Here is a 19,271-nt window from a genome sequence, read left to right on the forward strand (position 1 = left end):
ATTTATTAAAGAAAAAATAAACGTTTGTTCTAAAAATGAATACTAATATTATTATTAATACAGATATTTCCTGTATATAATTGTTTTTTAAAGAAATGATTTGTAAAATAAATTACGGTTTACTGTTATTTTACAGTAAGTGTTTAGCAACTTTTGCTGCCAGTCTTTTAACCGTTTTTTGAATTAATTCTTTTACTAGACTTTTTTTTAATAGTATGTTTAATAGACTGTAAGACAGAGAGATGTTGTGTTCTTGCCAGGGGGGAAACTGAAACTCACTCAGTCTGTCCAGGTTTTTTTGGACCTTACTCTCAGGACTTCCAGACCAGGAGAGAAAGTTTCTTTCTGATTGTTGACGCCTCCTAATTGTCTCTTTCACTGTCAAAACAAATGATTGTGAGCTTGCAGGTGGTTGATGAATGCCTCATTTATTAAGAATAAATCAAACATTGTCATAGTGATTAAAACCTGTGAACATGATTTATATAATAACACTCTCATTACATCAGTGGAGTGCGTTTGGAATTTAATCGTATTTAGTGTTCATAATTGAACAGAAATCCCATAAATGAATGGATTATTGTCATTCTTTGGTCATTATGAGTCAGCGGGGGGCCGAGGGATCCAGCAGGTGACTCAACAAAACACAACGTGTTGCTGGTTTCATGCCTCAAAAAACACACACACAAACAAATTCTTCGCTCTTGGTTGTTGTTTTTTTTGTATATCCATGTGACATTTTCTGCACCACATTTTTTTGCCCTATTTACCGGCTTTGTGCTCATTTTAACAAAGCTTCAAAGAGCTTAGCACAGGTTGCCTGTAGCTACCTGCTCCAACACAGACAGCAGCTCCTTCTGCAGCAGCGGCTCTTCTCTCCTCTCTCAGAACTACAGTTCAGTACTCTGCTGGCCTTTTTATTTTAAATTAGCCTGTGCACTTTTTAATCCTGGAGAGATGAGGGATTACGGATGTTTATCGGTGTATGAAGATCAGGAGGATTACGACTATAATCCCATTTGAACCCACATAAAGTTTTGGCAACCTTGTCTAATTCTGTTCAGCTATGATCTGCCCACTGCCCTCAACGTTTAGAGTGGCACAGAGCCACATTATCTGTCTCCCCTCCGTCTCCACCAGTCGTTCATTTAGCCTGATCCCCCTGTCGACCACAGAGATTCATTAGATTCACTCACCATTGCAATCTTGCTGAAATCATTGTGTCGTGCAGTGAAAACGATCCCATTTCTTGTCTTGTTGCACTCCACCTTCCCAAATAATATGTTTTAATTTGCTTATCCCCAGGTGTGAAATTGCAAAGTAACACTCTTGTTGGCACGATTCTTCTCACGCTGCTGCAGGAGAATATCGAGAGCCACCCTGCAACAGCTGCAGTGTAAAAATATTCATTTTCTTCTGCTTTTTGTTCTTGTTTCTTGTCATTTATATATAAACACATGCTGTAAAAAAAAAAGAAAAAGAAAAAAAATTACCAAAAATTACCAAAGAAAAGACAAAAAATTACAAAAAAAACACACATTTACAAAAAAAGACACACAAATAGACACAAAATTGCCCAAAAAATATGTAAAAACAGAAGTATTGTCATGTTCCCAGCCTCTCCTGTCCTCTCCTCTCTGCTCTGTGTAAACAGTCTCTCCTGTCCTCTCCTCTCTGCTCTGTGTAAACAGCCTCTCCTGTCCTCTCCTCTCTGTTCTGTGTAAACAGATTTTCAGTGAATATTTGTCACGTGACCGTTGGTCTCAGCAGAATCAATCATGCCTTCACAGTGTCTCTGAGGAGCAGAATTTAGCGTTTTGATTTTTGATTTTTTTAACAGGATCTGGTTAGTGCAAACGCTTTATTTTAAATGACACATGTAGAATAAAAATATTCTGATAGAAATATCACAACTTCAAGCTTCGTTTTAGTCATTTTTGTTTGTCAGAAAGTTCAAATTTTAATGAAAAAGCCTATTTTTACAGTTTCTGTCTAGAATAAACAGTATTTTTGGTGACCTTTTATTAAAGAAAACAGCCCCTCTGAGTGGTTCAGAGGGTTCAAGCTCTGAGGATATTATAGATTTTTGTCTTCACACTAATAACAGAGGCCTCAAGTGCAGAGCAGGCGGATGTTTTCTCTCTGTGGACGAGCTCAGCTGATTTGTTGTGCACTGTAGAGCAGACTGTTAATTCCTGTCAGCTTGTCATCTGATGGAGAGGTGGTAACACTCTTCATGGCACGATTCTTCTCATGCTGCTGCAGGAAAATATGGAGAGCCACCCTGCAACAGCTTCAGTGAGAATATATTCATTTTCTTCTGCTTCTTGTTGGGCCCTGACTCACTCCCCGTGTCGGGCGGATCTCCCTCCCCCCACTCTGATATGCGTGACACGTTGCCACGTTGTTAAATATCAAGACCATTCCTCATCCTAATGACCAAATGTGAACGGCATCAACAATTGCTTCCTTCTCCCTCCTCGGACTTTAATCTCACAGACCTCCACCCGCCCCACCTCCACTGATGGGTAATGGAGAATAGCTGCATTGTGAATCACCATTTCACGACAGCAACTGCCTCTAGATGGGAAATTATAGAGGCCATGCATCGAGTCTGAATATCCATGATATAATATGTCACCCGCAATGATCTCTGCTGCTTGTTTTTTAGAGAAATACAAGACTCGAATGTACGGGAGAGCATCAGGGCCTGGTAGGAGAACAACATAATGAGAGATGGAGGGTTTTTTTAAGTTGAACATTTTTGTGATTCTTTGTAGTAATTTTTTGTGTTTTTTGTCTCTGTCTTCATTTTTGTGTCATTTTTTGGGAATTTTTTTGTCTCTTTATTGGTTGTTTTTTAATTGTTCATAGTCATTTTGTGTCTTTAGGTTTCCATTTGTGGTTTTTTTTTTTGTAATTTTTTTGTGGCTTTTTAATCAATTTTGGTGTCTTCTGTTATTTCTTTTGGATGTTTGCGTCTCTTTGTCATCCTTTTGTGTGTTTTTTTGGCGGAGGTGTAATTTTGTGGCTTTTGTTTGTTTTTTTGTCTCATTGCAGTCAATTAACTATTTCGGTGGTTCTTTTGTGATTCTCTATTCATTTTGTGTGCTTTTTGGTCTTTTTTTGGTCACTTTTGGTGTCATTTTGATTCTTCTGTTAGTTTTTTGTGTTGGTGAAGCTGTAAAGATCTTCACAGATGTCCCCGTGTCAGTGAGTCATCAGAGGAATACTGTTTCAGAGAAACAGCGTCTATCTGAACAGGTCAGGGGTCAGCAACCTGCAGTTGCTCCCTGTGGCTGTGACAAAAATTATTCATTTCATTTATCTGTGGCATAGACCAAAAGCAATTTGTATTCTATGATTGTAAATTTGTAGCTTTTTTATTTTTTTATTTTTTATTAATTTAGACAAAACACAACACAAATCACCAATGGACAAACACAGATAGAAAAAAAAACAAAAAAAAAAACGCAACAACAACAAAATCACAAAACCAACCCAAATAAATGAATAAAACCACATTAATAAACAAGAACCTTAACACATCAAAACTAAACAAGACACAAACAAACATCAAACATAATTACCACATAAAACATACAGTATATCAGTATGTTTCTTGAAAACCTAAGAGAAAATAAAAAAGGGTTAAGTTAAATGCCAGCCTTCCACTTCAATAAACCTTTCCCACCTTTCCAAATACCGTCCAACATCACCATTCCTATTAGCAATATAAATGTGTAGCTTTTATACACCATTAAAGAAATGTTTTTGAATTGTGATTCATAGTTTATGAAAGTCTACAGCCTGGCGCTATAACCTCTGCATTTCGCCAACTTCAAGTCTGGTTTTGAGTTTCCCTCGAGAGGTTAGCTTTCGATTCCAAATCTCCTGAGATATTTCTTCAGTTTTCAGCATCTCATTCGCACTCAGGTCCTCAAAAATCATACAAAACAAAATCATACAATCTCCAAAGTGACGTACAAATGAGAGTAAATACAACACAAGCAAAGCTGAAGTCAAGAAACAACACAAGAGTAAGAGCCATGGGTTTAGTAGAGTCCTATTGGGATGTAAGTGGTTTAAAGTAGTGCGTGAGGATAGTGCGAACAGTTGTTTTTTTGTTTTTAATTCAATTATTTATTATTAAGTGTGTCAATTATGTGTAAAGGTGTTCAATAAAGAGTTCTTCAGTCACTTCTTAAAGATTGAGAGGAATTCAGCAGATCTGACAGAGTTTCGGAAGAGTCTAGTTTGAGACGGAGAGCCCTTCAGCGTCGGAGGAGCCAGACGCCTTTCACTCGAAGAATAAATAGATGCTTATTATGTCCTATTAGTAATGCTGGTAGGCTAATTTAGACTTAGTAAGCTGTTTTATCTTCATTCTAAGGCTCAAAATAAGATTTTTTTCTCTCTTTTTTTGCCAATATGGCTCCTAGGTCGACTGCAAACTACAACCTGTCATAAAATGATCAATAACCACAATATTTATGGTGCAGTAGAACTTAAATCCCCCAACACATAAATGAGATATTCTTGGTAGTAGCTGCTACAACTATTTTTTTGGGAAAATCACCTTTTATGTAATTTATTAGATGTATTGAGTAGAATCAGGTTGTAGCTCGCAGTCTACTTTACCAACTTCAAGAAGTGGCTTTATTCTCCACATTTCAACTTTTTTCTTAACGTTGAACATGGCCGCCCATAAAGTTGGAATAATCTTTTTTTCAGACACAATCCTCTGTTAAATGTGGTTTCATGTTGATGTGATATGTTTGGGAGAGATTGATTAATACAGTTTTGAGAAGATTATAAATCACATCATCATTTCATGGAAACAGGTAAAAAATATTCTATTCCAACTTCAGAAGCGACTGTGTATTTCAGCTTTTTTCTTGAAGTGCACAATTAATTTTTTACCCTCCTCCTCTCATTATTTTCCCTCCTACCTGCCCTGATCCTTTCCGTTTGGATGTGTTTTTCCTTGAGGAGAAGATATCTTCTCATTGGTATTCTGTGGAACAGCGGTGGCCGAGTAATTGTAGTGATGCTGAAATATGCTGCTTGATCTCCGTCCGTTCAGCTGATCAAACAGCGGATCTGTCAGGGCGGCTGTGGCTAACTTTGTGCTGCGTGACGACTCTTCTTCCTTTTCATTTCTCTCTGTGTAAAGGAAGCCACCCGGTTTCATTTCTGTCTCTGCTTGTTTGTTTTCCTTCCGAGGTTCTGTTTGATCTTTTGGGTTTGTGTTGAATGGCGGGGACAGCCGAGGAGGTCGGCCTGCTCACATGATGCTCAGCTGACTGTAGATATTAGCTCACATCACAGGCCGGCTCCGGATCGGCCGGGAACAAACGCCTCTTCACAGCCAGAGGGAAGTTTGTAAGTGACGGTGTTAATTATGGAAAATGCTATTAACTCTCACAGCTGCTCGGTATGTGGTGAGTGCAGCCACTGCTCACCTGCACTGCTCTCATGCTGCAGGCCTTAATGCCTTTATTATATCACATTAATCATTCACTGGAAGCACAGAAGCCACTGACGATAAAAGGCTCTCATCAGTCTTTTCTGAACGAGGACCACCTTATCAAAACTCTCTTCACTTGTCTTCACTCCGCCCGCTGAATTCAGATGCTTCTGCAAAATCGTCTGTTCTTTACTACCTAATGAGAAGAAATGTAATATAATAGTTTATTGTTTTTATGCTTTAAATACACTTAGAGTTGTCTTAAACATGTAATATGTCACAGACAGTCGCTGCAGTTGCTTTTATGGAGCATTGAACTGCATGTTTCCTTGTAGTCTATCTGGCTGTTTTGTGATTCTTTGTTGTAATTTTGTGTTTTTTTTGTCTCCTTGAAGTCATTTTATGTCATTTTTTATCACTTTTGGTGTCTTCTGTTATTTAATTTGGATGTTTGTGTGTCTTTGTCATCCTTTGGTGTATTTTTTGGTTGTTTTTTGTGACATTTTGTGTCTTTTGTTATTTATTTTGTCTCTTTGTAGTCATTTCTTATCTTCAGTGGTTCGTTTGTGATTCTTTGTAGTAATTCTTTGTGTGTTTTTTGGTTGTTTTTTGTCTCTTTGTAGTATTTTTTTTAACTTTATTGGTTGTTTTGCGTTTTTGTCTCGACGTCACTTTGTGTCTTTTTTGGTTGTTTTTTTTACCTTGTTTTTGTGATTGTTTGGAGTCCTTTTGTGTGTTTTGGTTGTTCTTTTTCTCTTTGTAGTCATTTTGTATCTTGTACCTGATGCTTTTTTTGTCTCTTTGTTGTCATTTTGTCACCTTTCTTGTCTCGTTTTTGCCATTTTGTCTTTTTGATGCCTTTTTGTCTATCTGTTGTCATTTTGTTGCCTTTTTGTGTCTTTGTTGTCATTTTGTTGCCTTCTTCGTCTTTTTGTTGTCATTTTGTATCTTTTTGTTGCCTTTCTTGTCTCTTTCTTGTCATTTTGTGTCATTTTGTTGCTTTTTTTGTCTCTTTCTTGTCATTTTGTGTCATTTTGTTGCTTTTGTTGTCTCTTTGTCATCATATTGTGTCTTTTTGTTGCCTTTTTTTGTGTTTTTTGTATTATTTTTGTGTGTGTGTTTTAGTCATTTCTTGGCTCTTTGTTGTCTTTTGACACTACTAAAAGAAGGCAGCATAATTAGGGCTCTTGGCTTCTGAGAGAAGACATGACTTAACTTCTGGACCAGAAGATACCATAACACACAGAAAATATCTATAGAAAGAGACTCAGATATGCATGTTTTCTATGATTCTGTGTGTAGATGCTTGATGATGTAACCTGTCACATCGTTTTGTTGACATGAGTTGATAAGCTGGGGATCGCCTGCCTGTTAAACATCACAAAACACCCTCATGGTGTTTGACTGTTGTAATCTGAATATTCAAATGTTTGAGCAGCAGCAGAACCAGTGGAGACAAATATGACACACATTTACACGACTGGCTGATTAAAGCCCGTTAGCTCCTCGTTCACACACACGGTGTACAGAAAGGACGGCCGCCACAGAAACATTTCACATAATTTCATCATCAAAGCGTTTTCCCACTGAGGAAGCTTCGGTAAATGAGTGCTGAGTGAATGAGGCCTCTCGATGCAGGACCCTTCATATCACCAGCCGTCACATTTCAGTGCAGAGGCTGTTAGAACCACAGAAAAACTGTCAGTCTGGGCAATAAAAATGAACTCTTGTGCCATAGATAAATGGCAGAACCTGTATTTATCCATTCAGCGCTTGCACTTTGAGTTAACTAGTCGTTGTCAGAGAGAATGCCGCGCTCAATAATTCATGCCTGATTTAAAAGACCGTTGCCCTTTTGCTACCTGCAGCACAGATCAGAGCTGCAGCTGATATTCTACCAATCACTGGATCTCATTCCTCAGTTAGAGAGCAGTGCTGGTCGCTGCGGTGACCTGAGGATCGGCAGGGTTTACTGGCTCTTTGAGGGCGTCGTCAAACCGCTCGGCGAAACATCAATAATTCAAGGTCGGTTAATTCACCTTGAGATGGGTCTCCATGGAGCCTGGAGATAGAGCCGGCCCTCTGAGTGTGATGGCTTCTTTAACATTTCGCCTCATTAAAGCTTCAAACTGTAGAACAGGTTGATTCATATTCACATACTGATCAAAGCTGATACACAGACCTGTAGTCTATCTGTGTTTTTGGCTGATTTGTGATTCTTTGTAGTCATTTTGTGTCTTTTTTCTGTCGTTTTTTTGTGTCATTTTGTGTTGTTTGTAAAAAAAAATTTCTTTAAAGTCATTTTTATCTACAATTGTTCTTTTGTGATTCTTTGTAGTTAATTTTTTTGTGTCTTTTTTTGTCTGTCATCATTTTGCGTCTTTAGGTCGCCATTTGTGGGGGGTTTTCTGTAATTTTTTGTCTTTGTCATCCTTTTGTGTCTTTTTTGTGGAGGTTTTGTGTCAATTTGTCAGTTTTTTTGTCTCTTTGTAGTCATGTCTTATGTTCAATGGTTCTTTTGTGATTATTGTAGTCTGTGTCTTTTTAGTTTGTATCTTTTTTGGTCTTTTTTCCCAGTTTTTATGATTGTTTGGAGGCCTTTTGTGTGTATTGGTTGTTATTTTTCTCTTTTTTGTCATTTTGTATCTTTTTGTTGCCCTTTTTGTCTCTTTGTTTTAGTTTTTGTGTTTTCTTGTGATTTTTTAAAACTCTTTTTAGTTTTTTTGTTTTTTTTGTCTCTTTGTAGCCTATACGTGTCTTTTATTGTTGTTTTTGGGCTGTTTTTTCTCTCTTTTTTCATTTTTTAAATCTTTATTCGTTGTTTTATGATTCTTCATGGTCATTTGGTGTCCTTTAGTTGCCATTTGTGTCACTGGACTCATTTTGCAGCTGAGAGCCTGAGCCCATTAGGTCTGTTCAGTAATCATCTGCTCCTCAGGTACTTCAGCCCTGAGAATAAAGTGAGCCTTCCATCTCTCAGTGTGACGGCTTCTTTTTACATTTCGCCTCATTAAAGCTCGGCACTCTCCAGCTCAGGCAAGTGTGTGTGCAGCTCAGAGAGGTGTGTGTGTGCAGCACTTCAGCCGGATGCTGTTGGTCAGTGGATTTATATTAAGATATTGATCAAAGTTGATACACAGACAGAAGCTGCAGTTGCTGTTATGGAGCTTTAAAGTGAATGTATTATGTGGGTGGGAAACCTGCGAAAGGCCAGTAGAGGTTAATGGAAGCACCCTGCTCCATATCTCTTAAAAACACTACAAACATGAGCAGATAAGCAGGAGGAAACCACGCTTTATCTCCTAATAGGTCCCCTGGCATACCAACTACTGTATGTGCACAATTTCCTTGTAAATAATAAAAGCTGCTGCTGCTGCAGTGGAAGGCGGCCTCCCATTTAGCATCCAGTATTACTGCCAGTCAGATCAACTGTCACAGCTTGATGAGGATCTGCAGTAGTCTGACCTTCTAATGATTGCTCTCCGGCTCAGGCCACAGCAGGACTCCCGTGTAATTTCCTTCTTTATCCGTAAAGATGACAGGAGAGTCAGCAGCTGGAGTGCTCCCGTGTGATGGGAGAGCAGATATGCCGTCCTGCTCTGTGCTGGGTGGAATGGGCTCCTCGTCCTCGAGCAGCTTCACTGGATGCACAGAGTCGGAGAGAGATTGGAAAAAAGAAAATCTCATTTTGTTCCGCTTCAAAAAATACAGCCAAAAAACATTTAGGGCCAACTCCAGAGCATCTCTGTCTCTATTTCTGTTGGCGCCGTTGGGTTTGCAAGCTACTGAAGAAACACACACACACACACACACACACACACACACACACACACACACACACACACACACACAGATCCTCTCTGTGCTGTGATACGTCTTCATCATCAGCGGTAAACAACTGCAGACCTGCGGAGCTGCACAGCCTCACTGTATCACAGCAGTTTTCCTCCACATTCTAATAAAGAGACTGAAGTATTTATAACTTGTGTTTGATTCAGTTGCAGGTGAAACAACATAATGTCTCATTCGTGCTGTCAGACTGTCACATTCTGCAATACATTACAGGATTAAACATAATGTATTATCAGCCTTAAGGGGAAAGTATTCATGTTATCATGTTATTATCTAACTATAATCAGGTGATTGCTTTATTAAGTGAGTTCTGTATGGACAGATGGTGAGACTTAGTAGGACTGTGACACAGACTTTATGGTTTTACATATTTATTTGCTGTCTTTTGGTCGTTTATTGTCTGTTTAATGTCTACTTAGAGTCTCTGCAGTCATTTTATCATTATTGTCTTTATTTCTAGTAATCTTGTGTACTTTGGTTGTTTTCTGTGTAATTTTTTTGCAATTGTGTTGCCATTTCTGTCTCTTTTGATTTATTTTGCATCTCCGTGTGTGTCTTGTGTTTTTTTGTTGTTGTTTTAGGTCTCTTGGTCATCATTTTGTGTCCTATTTGTTCATTTTTCGTCTCTTAGTGGTAATTTTTTTTCATCTCAATTGTAAGTAATTTTGTGTCTTTTGGTAGTTTGTTTTTTGTCCTTTTGTTGTCTTTTTGTGTCTTTTCTGGTTGTTTTCTTTGTAATTTTGTGTAATTTTGTTGCCATTTTTGTCATTTTGTGTCTTTTTATTTCTCTTTGTTGCCATTTGAGTCTCTTTGGACTGCATTTTTTTTGGTACTTTTATGTGTGGTTGTTTTGTGTCTGTTGTCATTTTATGTTTCTTTGTTTCCATTTTCTTGGTGGTTTTGTTGTCAGTTTTTGTCTTTTGTTAGTTTTTTTGGCTGTTTTATGTTTGTTAGTAGTCATTTTTTAAAATCTTTATTTGTTGTTTTTTGCCGTTTTGTGTCATTTTGTTACCATCTGTGTCTCTTTGGATTTATTTTGCATGTCTCTGTGGTTGGTGAAGGCCTGAGCCTGTTCGGTCCGTTCAGTAATCATCCATCCTCAGGTGTATTAAAGCCCTCTTTAACGAGATAACTGGGCTTGCGATGGGTTATTTCTGCTGCTAAAACAACTCGGCTAAAATCTTTACCTCCATCCACCATCAAGAGTTTTAGACTTTCACTGTGTGCGGTGTTGCACATTGAATGAATTTCAGCTCTCTTTCAATGCCACAAACACAGATATTGAGCTGTTCTTGGCTGTTGTGCTGTGAGGCGTTTTTGTCATAAGTGTGAATGATTTCCGTTTGTTTTCACAGAGGCATACCTGGGAAAAAATGTGGGACCATTATCCTGTCGGCTGAGGAGCTGGGAAACTGCAGAGTAAGTCTGTAATCTTCTTACTATGTAGGCTTCATAATAAATGTTTTGCAATGTTCACTGATTTGATTTGAATTGGGCCCTTTAACAACGCTCCAGCAGCCGAACACATCGACTGCAGCCGACGGTTCAGCGTGCATGTCAGACGCTCACAAACCTGCTGAAGTGGAGCAGCTTGTTTAATAGCGCTGGCTTCAGTGAGATATATTGTGTCATAACTGGCCCATTAAAGCAGCAGGATCCGCCACGTCTCTTTGCGACTGTGTTTGTCATGTGGAAACTGTGTACACACTGAATCTGCTGCGAGTCTGAATGGCTATTTAATGAGCTCGCCTTAATTCGAATCACTAAAACAGACTTTTGCTCCGATGTGTGGTGTGTTAATCCATGAATCTGCATTAATAACCTGCGTCCACTAATGCTCATTGGCTTTCTCTCTGCACTGCTAAATGAAGATAGTAAATAATCACATTATACTGCTGCCAGAGCAGCAAAGCAGCACGACTTATTGGCCAGAACAACCGGCCGCCCTCAGAGGCTGTAAAGCGAGCCATCGAGCTGAAACTACTGCCTGCATGTTTTACGATATCCTAATGCTTGTAAGCATTTAATGGAAACATGTTGATGAGGAAACTGCACCTGGTTCACAGTAGTTGTGTGTGACTTTGAGAAGTAATAGCGCCATTTATTTTCTGACAAATAAACAGTCCTCGATTAGAGGGCGACAGATAAGCCGTGCTGATAATAAACCTGCCATGATAACCATTACTGATTCGGCTCTCGCTGGATGGGAGCTAGCAGCGTCATTGGAGGGCTGCTGTGAGTCATCAGGTGCGGAGGATCTGCACCCAGAGAAGAAAGCATAATCACTGCAAAGCACCACTTCAAGAAGCCGTTTTGTAATATAAATGCAAATGATCGTTACTGCTACAAATGACCGTTTCCTTTTCTCCCAGACTCAATTAGAGTCTCACAGACTTGACATGTCACTCCAAAGCTGCTCTGTTTACTCAGAACTTGACCCTGAATGGGAAAACCTTGTGTCTGAGCAGAGGAAACCGAGAAAAATATTATAGCTGGATAATCAGCTGTCAGTAGCAGCCACACAGCTGTGAATTATAGCTGTTTGGAATCGCTACCATCCATCTGGTTGGTGTTTATTCTATAATCCACCTGTGACCAATAAATGGAGGCAGCTGAGTTGCTGCTTCGCCTGAGGTAAACACTGCAACTCTTGTTTGGGGAATCTAAAAAACAGCAGAGTGGGAGCGGACTGGGAAAGTTGTGCAGGGCCTGTTAACGGAGAGGGCTGGCTCTCACCTTGCTGCTGGATTCGCCAGGTATCATTATACAGAGCAGCAGCCTCGGTATGGATCAAAGGCTTCCTCTTGGCTGTCGTTAACTCTGGCACACAGGACACGCTGAGCACGGCTGGCTCTGACAGTGCATCTGACAACACTTAACATATGACCCAAGTTTACCACAGAGAGAGTTTTATTTATTCCTGCCTGTTCAGAAAGATAACTACAGTTCTTCTATTTCTCTCAGCTGTAGACCTGTTTACCATTCATCACAACCATCATTCCAACAGATCAAATCACTGTGACGTCAGACAGACGACTGGGAGTTGATTTGAATCACAGGGATTTATAAAATCTGCAGACTTATTTGTTTTTCTGTTGACATTTTCAGCAGTACCTGCAACTTTTAAATTATATTTATATATAAGTTTCTGTGTGTTTTTTGCTCTTTTTACATTTTCCTCACTGTGTCCTTGTATTTCTCTGCAATATATAAAATCTATATAAATCTATAAGTCCTGCAGCTCTATGGATCAGCACAATCATGGCTAGAAGTGGGAAAAACTCAAACATCACTTCTGTGTAGAATAATCAGAGTCACAGAAATCGTAAAAAAGAAAAAAAGCTAGTTGAATTTCTCCATGTTTTTATTTTTTTTTTAATTGCACTCTAATTGGAATTTATGTCACAAATATTGGATAAAAAACAGTTTTCTCCACATATTGTATATGTTACATATTAAGTATTGTCATGTTTCCAGCCTCTCCTGTCCTCTCCTCTCTGCTCTGTGTAAACAGCCTCTCCTGTCCTCTCCTCTCTGCTCTGTGTAAACAGCCTCTCCTGTCCTCTCCACTCTGCTCTGTGTAAACAGATTTTCAGTGAATATTTGTCACGTGACCGTTGGTCTCAGCAGAATCAATCATGTCTTCACAGTGTCTCTGAGGAGCAGAATTTAATGTTTTTAACAAGATCTGGTTAGTGCAAACGCTTTATTTTAAATGACACATGTAGAATAAGATTTGTTTTGGTCACTTTTTCTAACACACTGGCGTAGCCAGAAAAAAGACACTGGGTGTGCACCAGCAATACTGGGTGTGCCAAATGTATTTTCAACAGAGTATTACATCTCCACAAACATTCAAAAGAATGTGTCTCTCGAATACAACATTATTAAGAGAACAACAACAACAAAATATCCACACATTCTCATCAGTAATAGTCAACAGTTAGTTCACAGCAGGTCTAAACATTCACGTGTGACGTGCTCTCAAATAAATCAATAACAAAGTCATAGAAAAAGCACACTTTGTGTTCTCAAAATAACACCACAAAGACATACAAACAGAGACATTGCGTGCCCAATGAGATGAACATAGTGAAATATAACATTCATGCGCGTACTCATGCACGGAGCCATAACGTATCCACATTACACATGATCAAAAAAACTATTTAACCATGTGAACACATTGGGCTTAGCAGCAGAGTAAAGGACACAACGGTATTGCGCTCACCTGAGTCCAGTTTCTCCGCGAGCTCTTTTTCAAACATGAGCAACGAAATGCTGTTAAGTCTCTCTGTGAGCATTGTAGCTCTGCTGGTGGATTTAATCCTGTTCACAACCGAAAACAGGCGCTCCACAGAGCAACTTGTAACAGGCAGAATACGCAGTAAACCGTTCATGTTGGGAAAAACATCTTTGTCACATGAATCCAAGACTTCAATAAGGGACGGGAACTGATGTCCCCCGTCCACTTTACGCCTGATGAGTTGAACACAGTGAGTTCAGAGGCCTCCAAACGAAGTCCATAATGCCAGCTCGACGCACGCAATGCGTCCAGCTGGCAAAACACGCCAGACGCAGGCAGCAGGGAGGCAGCAGCCTTCATTATTCCATTAGAGTCACTCTGAAAACGGTTGTTCAGTTCGACCAGCTGTCTGTCAAGGATCATAATCAACAAGGAGCGCAAATCAGAATCACTCCTGATGGGTGCACACCTGCCCAGGTGTCGCAACGCATCATCTGACGGCAATTTTTTTGCTACGGCATTGTTCTAACGGAAACTTTAATAACCTATAATCCATTCAAGGACTTTCGGAAAGTTCAAATTTTGATGGTAATGCCTGTTTTTACAGTTTCTTTCTAAGATAAACTGTATTTTTGGCGATCTTCTAAAGAAAACATAGATTTCAGGAATTCCTAGAGATCTCTATGACTTTATGCTTTAATGTAATCTAAACGACTGAGATATATGTAAGTGCACCCCCTCACATTTGTCAGCGATATAAATCATAGCCATTTTTTTGCACCAGGCTTTAGACATTGAGATCTATGGGGACTGACTCGCGTTTGGAGCCAGCCTCAAGTGGCCAGTTGAGGAACTGCAGGCTTCAGTTTCAGCTCTGCAGGTTGCTGCTGGAACTAAAAACATTCAGCCCAATTATCTAGTGATGTTGTGGATAGTATGGTGTTCTTCCTTCAGGCAAATATTCTTTAGTTTATCACTGTGGCTTCTTCATTCCCTGTTCTTTTCTTTTCTTTTCTGTGTATATAAAAAACTTCTCCCGAGGCTTACAGTGAGAATAGACAAACACTCGATGCGTGAAGAATACTATACAAAAGAAAATGTGTTAATTTGAGATTCCTATAATCCTTTGGCTCATGATTCATTTGGTGATTCAGTGCAGTCTGTTTATCCTGAGGAGGTCACAAGCATCTGTAGCATCACTTTGGCTCTGAAACGCTGGCTGCAAGTCCCACTTTGTGACAGCGGCAGTGTGCCTCGCTCCGCCCCATGCAGCGATATCTTGGTGGAGCAGAGAAATGGGAAGGAGGATGCAGGCTGCGCTCAGTATTCCCCTGCTGCTTTTAAACCTCGCTGGCTGAAATGAATGTTCTGCCTTTTTTCCCCACTTAATGAGAGAACACTGCTCGGCACCAAAGTGGGTCTGTGTTATCTGTGCCTAATGAAGACTCGGGGCCCTGCGTTGCCATGATAGTGTTGTAGCAGCCGTGTCCGAGTTTAAGCAGGACAGATATAGGATGCTTCTATTTTTAAGGGCTCGGATAAGTGACCTAAGCAAACTTTAAATCTGCAAAACAAGCCACAGTGGGAACACAGAAGATGAGATAGAAGCCACTCGATCAGTGAGGAGCCTGACACAGAGGACGGCTCTGTAACTTGGTTAGTCCGTGTCCACCTACACAAACTGGAGAAATTGCTCTCTACCTGTACTGCAGAATCGGTAGAAATACAGATAATAACTGGAAATGACAGAGGAGAGAAATTTTAAAAGTAAGGGTGGAAACCAGGCATCAGCTTTTTGTTGCTGAAACTGAAAACATGTTGTTTTTTTGTCACCTTTTGAAGTTTCAGGGTGTTTTTCAGCGTTTTTCTCTCATTTTAAAATTTTACTCTCTCTGTCCTTGTATTTCACTGCAATATATAAAATCTGTATAAATCTATGAGTCCTGCAGCTCTATGGAATCAGCACAATCATGGCTAGAAGTGGGAACAACTCAAACATGACTTTGTGCAGAATAACACAGTAAAATGACAGAAATCATTAAAAAAGAAACCACAAGTTGAATTTCTCTGAAAACATTTTTTTTTAATTTGAAAAATTTAAATTTATATATAAAGCAATTTTCCAAGTGTCCACAAGTGTCATGGATATTGGTAAAAAATGAATTGTGTCTCCACATATAGTACATATTAAGTATTGTCATGTTTCCAACCTCTCCTGTCCTCTCCTCTCTGATCTGTGTAAACAGTCTCTCCTGTCCTCTCCTCTCTGCTCTGTGTAAACAGCCTCTCCTGTCCTTTCCTCTCTGCTCTGTGTAAACAAATTTTCAGTGAATCTTTGTCACGTGACCGTTGGTCTCAGCAGAATCAATCATGTCTTCACAGTGTCTCTGAGGAGCAGAATTTAATGTTTTTAACGGGAATACTTTATTTTTGGCCACATTTTAAATGTAGAATGAAGTAATTCTGACAGAAATATCAACATTTTAAGCATTGTTTTGGTCACTTTATCTAACTGAAACTTTTGTAACCTATGATCTTTTCAAAGACTGTTGGAAAGCTCAAATTCAAAAAGTTTCTTCTAACAGTGAACAGTGTATTTCTGGCGGTCTTTTGGGTTCAGAGGGTTAAAAAGTGGGTGGAAGCTCAAGGCCAAGAAATTGTTGCCAGTGGCAACATGGCAACTGTTCCCATCTCCAGGTTTAATCAGCTAATTTTTGTTTTTTGGAAACATTCACTATAATTAGAAACCACAGCGATAATCACACTGGCTCAGTTTCCAGTTATTTTACTAAGTATCTATGTAGTGGCATCCATCTGCCTCTCAGCTGGTCTGGTCCTCGTCCAGGCTTAAAGTGGTGTGATGGGGTCAGTGAGAGGCGGGTCAGAGGCAGGGCGCTCCATACTGATGTGGGTCAGAGCGATAGATGGCGGCCCGGCCCAGCACCACGCTGATTCAGACCTCAGAGCTGCACTTCAAAGCCAATAACCTGCAGAGAGAGAGAGAGAGCAGCGGGGTGGAAGCAGCTTGTCTCTGCTGGCTGAAGGCTCCGAGTGTCTTTTGGTGTCACATCTCGCTCTTTAAAATATGATGATTAGACACTCGAATTGCAAATCTTGTCTCATGTGAGATAAAAGCTGAGAGTTTCTTCTGATATACCTGTCCAGTCTGCCTCATTATCACACAGTGGAGACTGATATCTTGACCACTGGGAGAATATCTGGAACCAAGGTGCATTATTGGGCATGTTCATTGTCCTTGTAATGGCAGCGCACATTGAAATGCTGCCTAAATGAGTATAATTATGGTAATACCAGCCTTTCTAATGTATCATTAGCCGCACTCACACCCTTCACATCCTTTTTGTACACAGCCCCCCCACCCCTCCCCCCATCCTCCATATGTTTCAGAATCCATCTCTGAGCCTCTGCATGCTCTCTCATACTGTTACTATCATTATATTCAGCACAACAAGGTATTTTCAATTTGACACCCCTTATCCCATCCACTGTTGTTATGCAGGAGTTGCATAATAAAGAAATGCTAATGAATGCATTTGCAGGTTTTGGAAATGAGCGCCCACTGGCTGGGTTCACTCCGCTGCTATTAGGATTCAGTCAGCACTTTGCTTTTATTTGGTGCTTCAGTGCTTTTATATCTTGGCACAAAGCATGTATAAACAAACAACGGGAGGCAAACAGAGGCAGAAGCATGGATTTACAATGCCCTCTACTTTATTTTTTGTCTCTTCATTTCTGTGACTCTCCTCTCTTTCTCCTTTGTGTCTGCAGGATTACGCCACCATGCAGTTCTGTGCCAACAAACTAGATAAAAAGGACTTCTTTGGCAAGTCGGACCCCTTCATGGTCTTCTACAGAAGCAACGAGGACGGCACGTGAGTTTGTCTCTTGCTTCTGCGTCTCTGCGGGATGTTTCATTTGAGCCTATCAAAGACAGGTGGGAGGGCGTGGGGATCAAAGAGGAAGTGAAGCAAGGTCGAGGGAGTGAGATTGAAATCCCTTGAACTCAGCAGCAGAGACAGATTCATGCAGACATGCTTTCCAAGCAAAGCACAGCTCAGTTTTTTAGAGATGTGTCTCTTTTAGGATTTTAAATCCCTGTCGACCTGCATCTCCAGGTTCACTATCTGTCACAAGACTGAAGTGGTGAAGAACACGCTGAACCCTGTGTGGCAGCCCTTCTCCATCCCTGTCAGAGCGCTCTGCAACGGGGACTATGACAGGTAAGATTGATGATTATGTGCAATAAAGTGTTCTGCACACTTTCCCAGATGGAGTGAGGAAATCAAAGCGGCGCCGCGTTTCAATATGCTGTGTACTTGTTGCAAAATGGTTTTGGGTGCATCAAATTTAGACACCATCGATTTCCAGCAGCTGTAATAGAGAGCACACCTAGCTGTGACTGCCTGCTATCTCACCTGGCTGTTTATTGATTCGCCCACGACCCGGCATCTCAGAGCTTTTTACCTTTCTGATTGGCTGCTCCAGAGGCGTCTCTTATCTTATCTGAATCTCTACAGAGCAAAAGGCCTCGCAGGACACCTGAGGAGCAGGGAGAGTTTTGGCAGGAGAGTAAAAAATACAGATAAGATAGTGAGAAGGAGATGTAGAGTGGTGTTACTCGTTGTTCTATAGATGTTAACTGGCTGACTTGACTGGTGGCTGGTTTAAATTTGTTCTGAGGGGAATTTTAGGGGATTTATCAGTAAAAGCAGCCAACATGAGACCATGTAGCTGTATTGCACCAAGTTATTATAAATAGATAAAGTGATAATTTTAGAAGATTAGCGGGAGATTCATCAGACAGTAGGAGGAGATTACAGTTGCAAAACGTAAAATTTTTAGTTGATGTTCCGAAGAATCATCTCTGGTCTTATTCTTGTTTGGGAATAAATTCCTCTAACTCTGAATCTGAATCTCTCCCAAGCAAAAGACCTGGCAGGACACCGGAGGAGCAGGAAAGTAAGGAATAGAGAAAGATAGTGAGAATGTGAGATAGTGTGGCGTTACTCGTCGGCTGATTTAAATTAGTTCTGAGGGGAAATTTAGCCGATTTTTTCAGTAAAACCAGCTCAAATGATATCATGTAGAGCACCAAGTTTAAACAATATAAACAACGACAGAGAGAGGGATCATTTTAGAAAATTAGAGGGAGTTTCACCAGACAGTAGGAGGAGATCAGAGTTACAAAATGTTACATTTTTAGTTGATGTTCAGGAGAATCGTCTCTGGTCTTATTCTTGTTTGAGAATAAACTCCTGCAACTCTGAATCTGAATCTCTGCAGAGCAAAAGGCCTCGCCTAAAGAGAAAGAAAGTGAGAATGAGAGGTAGAGTGGCGTTACTCGTCATTCTACGGATGTTTACAGGCGACTTGACTGGTGGCTGGTTTTTAATTTGTTCTGAGGGGAATTTAAGGGGATTTTTTCAGTAAGAGCAGCCCACTTGAAGTCAGTGTACAGGTGCATCTCAATACGTTAGAATGTGATGGAAAAGGCCATTTCTAGTAGTTCAAGTCAAATAGCCCCAACCAAGTATTGAGTCATATAGATGGACATACTTTTCAGAGGCCAACATTTCCATATTAAACATACTTTTTAAAATTGGTCTTTTGTAATATTCACATTTTTAGACTAGACTAGAAATGTAAGCCATAATCATTATAATTAGAAGAAATTAAATAAAT

General features: G+C 39.9%; 1 protein-coding gene across 4 annotated transcripts in view; it reads left to right on the plus strand.

Annotated features, from left to right (window-relative positions):
• cpne5a (copine Va) overlaps positions 1-19,271 on the plus strand; it is a 126,013-nt gene that overhangs the window by 57,189 nt on the left and 49,553 nt on the right. For all 4 annotated transcript variants that reach the window (XM_059332464.1, XM_059332463.1, XM_059332465.1 and 1 more), the window contains 3 exons: positions 10,678-10,741; positions 17,358-17,461; positions 17,705-17,809. In XM_059332464.1, the coding sequence (XP_059188447.1) occupies positions 10,678-10,741; positions 17,358-17,461; positions 17,705-17,809 (273 nt within the window). The remainder of the gene's footprint in view (positions 1-10,677; positions 10,742-17,357; positions 17,462-17,704; positions 17,810-19,271) is intronic.

Source organism: Centropristis striata, chromosome 5 (assembly GCF_030273125.1).
Source record: "Centropristis striata isolate RG_2023a ecotype Rhode Island chromosome 5, C.striata_1.0, whole genome shotgun sequence".
In the NCBI taxonomy this organism is placed as follows: Eukaryota; Metazoa; Chordata; class Actinopteri; order Perciformes; family Serranidae; genus Centropristis; species Centropristis striata.